An 8,781-nucleotide genomic window follows, 5' to 3' on the forward strand; every position below is an offset into this window, starting at 1 on the left:
TTACCTTCACTCACATTATAGTTAGGACAATAAAAAATGGCTTGTTAGGATGTGTCTCTGTCGTTGACCACCTAAGCACAAAGCGACAACCACAGCCGCACCACTCCGGAACCCACCTATGCCTGCTTCGTGTTGTGCTTCTTGTCCAGTTTTTCGTCAATGATAACCAGTTTGAGCTTCTTGCAATGTGACTCCCAGTTCCTATCATGGAGGACGACTATTGATGTAGACAAGAGATAAAGAACGAGACGTCGATGGAGAGAATCAGAATGAGAGGAAGCAGAAGAAGCTTTAGGGTTTATAAAGGGGACAGGGACTAAATTAGGGAATTGCAAAACACTATCCACGTTATCTATCCGTTATGTAGATCCTAGGTGGCAGTGACTGTGCCACATCAGCAAGCCAGTTGTCGACTCACGCCGAAATTTGAGTGAAGGGTTAGTATCTAGCTCGAAACGCAATCTTGAGGACCAGAGTAGTGCAATTAGAATTTTAGGGGCTAAATTGGTATACGAAATGAATCTGGGAGACCACTATAAAGATTTAATCTAAAATAAATAAATAACATTTTGAACATAAAATATTTATTAAATAATAATACATTAATAATATAAAAATGTGTAACAAATTGAACATGTTATAAGTATAATTGTAAATAAAATAATAATATTATAGCACATTGTACAGTTTGGATTGAATTGGATCGGTTATGAAAAGTAGATCCAAAATCCGATCCGATACTGCGATTTGCTAAAAATAAAATATAATCAAATCTGAATTAGTGCAGTTTTAATAAGTTTTTTATTTAGATTGGATTAGATGAGCGGTTTAATTTGGATCGATTTAGATTTGAACACCCCTAGCTAGTGGGATGAAAAAAAAATCAATAATAACAGAATTAACGAATTTTTATTCCAAGCTAAACTTTTTTTTGCCCAGCGAAATTACTTTTCGCTCCTAACGAATTTTCGATGTCTATATTTTTTTTATAGGTTTAATTACTCTGTTAGTCTCTATAGTTTCGCAAAATTTTTAATTAGGTTCCTATACTTTTTTTCCTTTTAATTGGGTCTCTATACCAATTTTTTTTTCAATTAAGTTCCTCTTAACAGTAATTGATTTAATTATATAGGAACCCAATTAAAAAAAATTAGTGTAGGAACTTAAATAAAAGAAAAAAAAATATAGGACCCAATTAAAAATAAAATTTGATGCAAGGACCCAATTAAAAAAAATATAAAAACTTAATTAAAAATTTTGCAAAACTATAAGAATCCACATCATAATTAAACCTTTTTTATATTATGCCATCTCAATACACTTTTTTTGCAAAACACTATTTTTGAATTCCTTTTCTTAATTGTCTGCAAGTACTTGAAGTTGTTTAAATTTAAAAAGGAAAAAAATTTAGACCTATTGGAATTTTGTTGTATTACTGTTCCAAAAACTTCTAAACTATGAGATGATAAAAGGGTTTGAGAATTCTTGTATCCATGCATGGATGCAGTGACCCTTCATATATGATAACATGCAAACCCTGCTTTTAGAACCCATCATTCTCACACCAACAAATCCACCAAAACATTCAACTAACAACCTAACGAAACCACTAACTAACTCATCTCTAAAACCCTCAAACCCCACTCACCACAACACACTTCTCAAAAACCCTCCCACCACCACCACCTACGCCTCCGTTCTCGATTCTTGCGCCTCCCTCACTTTTGGAAAACAGCTCCACGCTCACTCTCTCAAGTCCGGTTTCTGCGGCCATGGCTTCGTACAAACCAAGCTCCTACAAATGTACGCGCGCAACGGCTCTTTGGACGATGCATGCCAACTGTTCGACACAATGCCGCTTAGAAACTCGCACGCTTGGACCGCAATCCTGCGTGTTCACGTTGACCTGGGGCTTCTTCAGGAGGCTTATCAATTGTCAGAGGAGTTGATACGTGAACCGGCATGCACGCCACTCGATTTCTTCGTGTTCCCTGTGGTTCTGAACATTTGTTGTGGTCTTGGAGAATTGGAGCTGGGAATTCAGCTGCATGGCATGCTTGTGAAACAAGGATTTGTCGCGAATGTTTACGTTTGCAATGCGTTGATTGATATGTATGGTAAGTGTGGGAGCTTAGAAGATGCGAAGAAGGTTCTAGAAGGGATGCCCGAGAAGGATTGCGTCTCGTGGAATTCTATGATAAATGCATGTGCTGCCAATGGAATGGTAAATGAGGCATTTGATCTTTTGAAGATCATGTCAAAGAGTGGCTTAACGCCCAATCTTGTTTCTTGGAGTGCAGTAATTGGAGGATTTTCACGAAACGGTTATGATATTGAGGCAATTGAGGTACTGTCCAAGATGCTGGGAAGTGGTATGAAACCGAATGCGCAAACACTGGCTAGTGTTCTTCCGGCTTGTGCGAGGCTACAACGGATTAGATTTGGCAAGGAACTCCATGGATATATCATGAGGCATGAGATCTTCTTGAATAGTTTTGTTGTGAATGGATTAATGGACATGTATAGAAGGTGCTGCCACATGGGAAGTGCATTTAGAGTGTTTTCGAAATTTTCAGGAAAGTGTGCAGCTTCTTACAATACAATGATAGCTGGGTACTCTGAAAATGGTAAAGTCTTGAAGGCTAGGAAGTTGTTTGATCAAATGAGGGAAGAAGGTGTAGAAATGGAAAGAATTTCATGGAATTCTATGATTTCAGGGTATGTTGACAATTTTATGCTTGAAGAAGCCTTTATCTTGTTTCAAGATTCACTGAATGAAGGAATCGAACCCGATTCTTTCACTATTGGAAGTTTGATTAATGGCTGTGCTGATATGGCTTGTATAGAAACAGGGGAAGTGATACATAGCCATGCGATTGTTAGAGGTTTGCACTCCAATAGTTTTGTTGGTGGAGCTTTGGTGGAAATGTACTGTAAATGCAATGAAATTGTGGCTGCGCAAACGGCATTTTCTGAAGTGAGTGAGAGAGATTTAGCAACCTGGAACGCTTTAATCTCCGGCTATGCACGCTGTAATAGAATTAGAGTGATCGGAGAGCTTCTTCTGAGAATGAAAGACGATGGTTTCGAGCCGAATGTGTATACATGGAATGGTATTATAGCAGGTTACGTGGAAAATAAACTTTACAATTTGGCGATAAAATTGTTTATCGAAATGCAGAGTTTGAATTTAAGGCCTGACATATACACAATTGGAATAGTTCTTGCAGCATGCTCTAAATTGTCCACAATGGAAAGGGGAAAACAGGTTCATGCATATTCCATAAGAGCAGGGTATGATACTAATGTTTACATTGGAGCTGCCCTTGTAGACATGTATGCGAAATGTGGCGGATTTAGGTACTGCTATGTTGTTTACAATAGGATATCACTCCCTAATTTGGTGTCTCACAACGCCATGTTAACAGCGTATGCGATGCATGGAGACTGGGAAGAAGGAATCGCTCTGTTTCGCCAGATGTTGGCGAGAAAGGTTAGACCAGACGATGTGACTTTCCTATCAGTTCTTTCCTTATGTGTTCATGTTGGATCGGTCGAAATTGGGCATGAATGCTTTCTATTAATGGATACTTACAATGTGACTCCCACACTGAAGCACTATACTTGTATGGTTGATCTATTGAGCCGTGCTGGCAAGCTCAAGAGAGCGTACGAGCTTGTGAAGAACATGCCAATGGAAGCTGATTCAGTGACATGGAGTGCTCTACTTGGAGGTTGTTATATTCATAGTGAGGTTGAATTAGGAGAAATTGCAGCAAAGAAGCTCATAGAATTGGAGCCTCATAACACTGCAAACTATGTATTGTTAGCAAATTTATATGCTTCTGTTGGTAGGTGGCATGATCTTGCTCAAATTAGACAATTGCTGAAACAGAAGGGAATGCAGAAGAATCCAGGGTGCAGTTGGATAGAAGATGTAGACGGGGTTCATGTGTTTCTTGCTGGTGATAAAAGTCACATAAGATCATCTGAGATATATTATACTTTGGATAATTTGACTAATTTTATTAGAACAAAGCATAATCATCATTTATAACATGGTAAAATAGTTCAAAATTTGTCAGGGTAACTGTATAGAATATTCTTGCATATATATCAGAACTTATTGTTTATTCCTCAATTGATTAAGAGTGCAAAGTTGACTTATCTTTTCTTAGAACTCATTTCTAGTGCTGTGGAAAGACGCACATAGATATTTGAATCCTTTGATTGTATATGCTCTGGTTAGATGGTTTAAGACGACTTTATTAAATATCAAGTGATCATAATAAATAATGTAAAGTGGCTTGTTTGCTAGGCAAATCTTGCTCCAACGACCAACACCTTTGTTTTGTGTATTTTGATTTTCGTTTAGAAGAATAATGGAATATTGATTTTTTTTTTAAATTTATATACGTAAAAAATCCTTCAATTAATGTGCACACATGATATAAAAAGAATAAGGATTTAACTAACTTGTGTCTAAGGGTACCATTTTAAAGTATAATAATAAAAACTTTTTAATATTTTTAATGTATTCAATATTTTAAAAACGTAAAAATATTAAATAATTTTACAATAATTTTTACAAAATATTTTCTTTTATAATATACTTAATTTGGGTTCTTAAGACACAAGTTAGCAAAATTTAAATATTAATAATAAAAAAAATAAAAAATTCACCAATGGTTCCTTCTCTCTTCATTTTCTAAATCAAAAGACTCAGGCTCTTTTAATTTTTTTAAACTACAACTTATATTATTCTTTTGTTTTTATCTATATTGACATTGAATTTTCAGATTTTGAAAGATTTCAAAGGAAGAGAATGAATTAAAGTTTCACGTCGAGTAGGGGTGAATGCGAACTGGATTAGATATGATCAAAATCTTAATCTGATCTGCATTAAAATTATTGATCGAATCTAATATCCATAATTTTTTAGTTTGGATCCGATCCAATCCGATCGTACATTGCGTATCGGATCGGATCGGATATATCCGCAAAATATATAAATACTTTAAAAAGCTTATTTTTATTTAAAAAAATCAATAAAATACTATTTTTCTACTTTTTTAAATATATTTACTCTTAAAATATTATTAAACATATTTTTTTTAAATAATAAAAATAAAATAATACAACATATATGATAATTATTAGTTGAAATAAAATATAAAAAAATATTTACTTATTTATTTATTTATTTTTGCGGATCCGCGGATGCGAATACCTGCATGAAATCTGCAATTCGATCCGATAATCTTGCGGATCCGATTCGATCCAATAACCTTGCGGATCGGATCGATATCTGCATTTTTTTATCAGATTCGGATAAATACCGCAGATATACGAATCGAATTCGATCCATGAACACTCCTAAACGCGAGTATAAATAACTTCAATAGATAATATTAGGTAACTAATTTTCTTAATTGATAGTAGTCAAATTTTTTAAAATGATTTTATTTATCTTAAATTTTAAATTATAAATCGTTAATCTTGTATCTTAAATTATAAATCTTAAATTTTAAAGTTGGTTAGTTGATTCTCCATAATTCTATTTCATAATTTATAAGTCATAAGTCATAACCCCATGATTAATATGTATTTGAGTAAAACGTGCACGTTAATTAAGTGTTGAAACCTATCTATATTTGGTCACGCCAAACCATTTCAATATATATTTTAAAGTGTTGAAACCTATATATTTGGTCACGCCAAACCATGATTAATATATATTTTTTCACTCATGCTAAACCATTTCAATTTTGAAAACATGTAGTATAAGGGATTTGAGAGAGTTTCAAAAGCCAATAATCACCTTTATACACGCTTTCAATTTTGGATGATTGAATTGCCTTTTTGTACCTTAGATTATTATACATAGAATGTGATTAGGTAAAATTGCCGGCTTATGAGATGTAACAAAATAAAAAATAGAAAAAATAGAACATTAAATATGAAAAGTGGAGGACTCAAATTCAATTGCTTGCTTTTATTGGTTCCTCTGAACAGGGACCAAATAGTAACCAATCTAATGTTGACATGTCTAGTTTATTAATTTTCTTACTTAAAAATGAATAGTGAATGTGTTATATAAGTTATATAAATAGATTGATATATTTGTCATTAGTCTAATAAGAGCATTAGTCGATTAACAATTCAGCATATTTCAAGATATATTTATTTATAGTTATATATTGCAAGAGCATTAATTGATTAATGGGTGAAAAATTAAAAGTCATATGCATATTTTAAGTTATGGTATTTTTAAGTGCAAAAATCTATTAAAAGTATTACATTACTTAAAATTGTAATGGGAATCATTTTTACAAGTTTGGACCCTTTTCACTGTTTTTTGACGAGTTAATTTTTTAGAACTAAATTAAATTCACACAATGTTACAAATTAATTTATATCTATTTGGCCAATGAGTTATAACTCAAATGGCATAGAAATCGCAAATTCGAATCTCTCTATAATAGTATCGAAACAAATTGCATCGAAATGCTGGTGGCAAATTTATGACGAATAAAGAAAAATAAAATAGATAAGTAAAGAAAAATTTTAGATAAATAAGAGTAAAACTTAAGTTTCAAGAAGAATATAATAACATCGAAAAAGTGAAAAAATGAAAGAAAATGGATTAAACAGAGAAAAAGAAAACAAAGAAAAATAAAATAAAAATAGACTCCTGATATTCACATGCACTTACACTAATACTCTATGTTCTTCATTTGCGTCACTGAAACTGAAAATTTTTATAAATTTATGTGAGGATCTAGTGTTGTTAATTGAAATCTTTTAACTCTTCTGAGTTTTTCCTATTTATAGGTCATGAGGATAAATTTATTCCTGAAAAATCTTAACCACAATTTAATTCCTCCTGTTTCTCAAGTTACGACCTTACTTTGACCCTAAAAAATCTTTTTAGTGGTATCCTCACTTTCTGTCTTGCCTTGTCTTCCAAACTTCACGTTCTTGCATCGTGTACTCATTTTATCCACGTGGTGTATCTAGTTTTGACCCTAGTGATCGACTCACCTCAAACCAGCAATCTCTCGACCTTGACTATCCTTCATTTGATCATTTCTGTCGAAGTCGAAAGAAGTTCTCCCTAATCGGCCAAGTAGCCGAGTCATTTAAGTGTATTTCGATTTTCTATGCGTCAAATTTTTTTATGGGTCGAATATTTATCCCAATAATATGTGTTTAAAAAAATAATTTCTCTCAATTTTTTTTAAAAGTGTAATTTTTTATTATTTAATAATTTTTTACATATTTCTTTTTAATTTTATTTAAAGATTACACGATAAGAGATCACATTTTATAGGAAAATTAAAAACAATAAAAAAATTCATTTCCTAAGTCTACTATTTAATATTGAACACATATAAAAGAAAATAGTAAATAATAAAAGATCATATTATTTAAAAAAAAAAATTGAAAAGACTCATTTCCTTAAACATGTACCCCGAAATTCGGATACTATCTATAAGCCGTGGATTTAGATATAAATAATGATGATATCGAAGAGCATAAGATATACAGCTAGATTCCAAGGAGCAGACAGCAAAAAAGGTTGCCTAATAATTGAATGAAATTGGTTTGTGTACAGCTCATAATCCAAAGTAATCCCAACCACAGAGTTCTATGGAGTTCGTTTCGTGAATTTTAGTGAATCACACAAAATGGCCGAACTGATATATAATAAGATAAGAAACAGTCACTTATTAGCAAATATTATCCTTCAATGATACGACCAAATAATTCAACAGCGGATGCATGACTCAAGTAAAGATTATATTCAGCATAATTTAATAATCATGGAAAATTTTTATATTACTTACTCGTTTCATAATACCTAATAACCATCATCTTAAAAGATTTTATGCATTTTTTTATTTATTCAAAATATAAACTGAATCAAAATGGGTCATTTTTTTTAAATGATGAATATTATAAAACTGAAAAAAAAAGTAGCATTGTAGGGCCTAGATAAAAAGATTTAAATAATAATAAAAATTTTGTAAATCAAATAATAATTTTTAGAAAAAAAAAATTTATAAAATTATCTAATGAAGCTTTTAAAAGTACTTATAAAAAAGAGAAATATTAGAGAGTTAATAAAATTTATTTTTTTTGTCAGTATTTAGTTATGAATATTTAAAATTATAAATAAAAATATTTTATTAAATTATTAGATTAAAAAATTAGGTTAATGACTATAAATATTAGCAAAAAATAATAAATTATGTTAGTTCTTAAATTTTTTTCATAAAAAATATAGAATCAAATTTATAATAATTTTTTTGAAAATTAATTTAGGAATTTACTCTATGCTTATATATAATCTTTATCTCATTATCAAAATTATTTAAATAACTTAAATAACGCTGCCTATTTAGCAAAAATCCTTAATATTATATCTGATGTACTTTGTTTGTTTGATCAAATGAATAAAATAGTCATTAAAGAGAGAAAAGACAACCCCCAAAATTAAAATAAAAAAATGTACTCGCAATATAATAAGAGCCAAAATTATAGGAAGCTTAATTAGGTGGTGCAAAATGAATTCCACGTGTTTCCGTGTATTATCATGTGTCACATTTGACGTATCCACTAATCACTAATAATCATTGTTTAATGTTTATTCATATATTCTCAGCCATAATTTCTTTTACAAGCTAAGGACAATAATAAGCATATATTTTGTTTTGTAAAGTAACTGAATATGGCTCAAATATTTTAGGTAAATATATGGTGCAAATATTACATCAT

At 31.3% G+C, this 8,781-nt stretch overlaps 1 protein-coding gene across 1 annotated transcript; it reads left to right on the forward strand.

The window, feature by feature from the left end:
• Positions 1 to 1,434: 1,434 nt before the first annotated feature.
• Positions 1,435 to 4,141, forward strand: LOC107605363 (pentatricopeptide repeat-containing protein At5g16860-like). The gene has a single exon (XM_016307224.3). The coding sequence runs from the start codon at positions 1,529 to 1,531 to the stop codon at positions 4,055 to 4,057; it is 2,529 nt and encodes an 842-aa protein (XP_016162710.1). The 5' UTR covers positions 1,435 to 1,528; the 3' UTR covers positions 4,058 to 4,141.
• The last annotated feature ends 4,640 nt before the right edge of the window (positions 4,142 to 8,781 follow it).

This window comes from Arachis ipaensis, chromosome B6, assembly GCF_059453495.1.
Source record: "Arachis ipaensis isolate K30076 ecotype BB chromosome B6, ASM5945349v1, whole genome shotgun sequence".
NCBI classification, from domain to species: domain Eukaryota; kingdom Viridiplantae; phylum Streptophyta; class Magnoliopsida; order Fabales; family Fabaceae; genus Arachis; species Arachis ipaensis.

Coding starts and splice junctions, on each gene's coding strand:
- LOC107605363 (XM_016307224.3), top strand. CDS start 1,529: ATGCAAACCCTGCTTTTAGAACCCATCATTCTCACACCAACAAATCCA.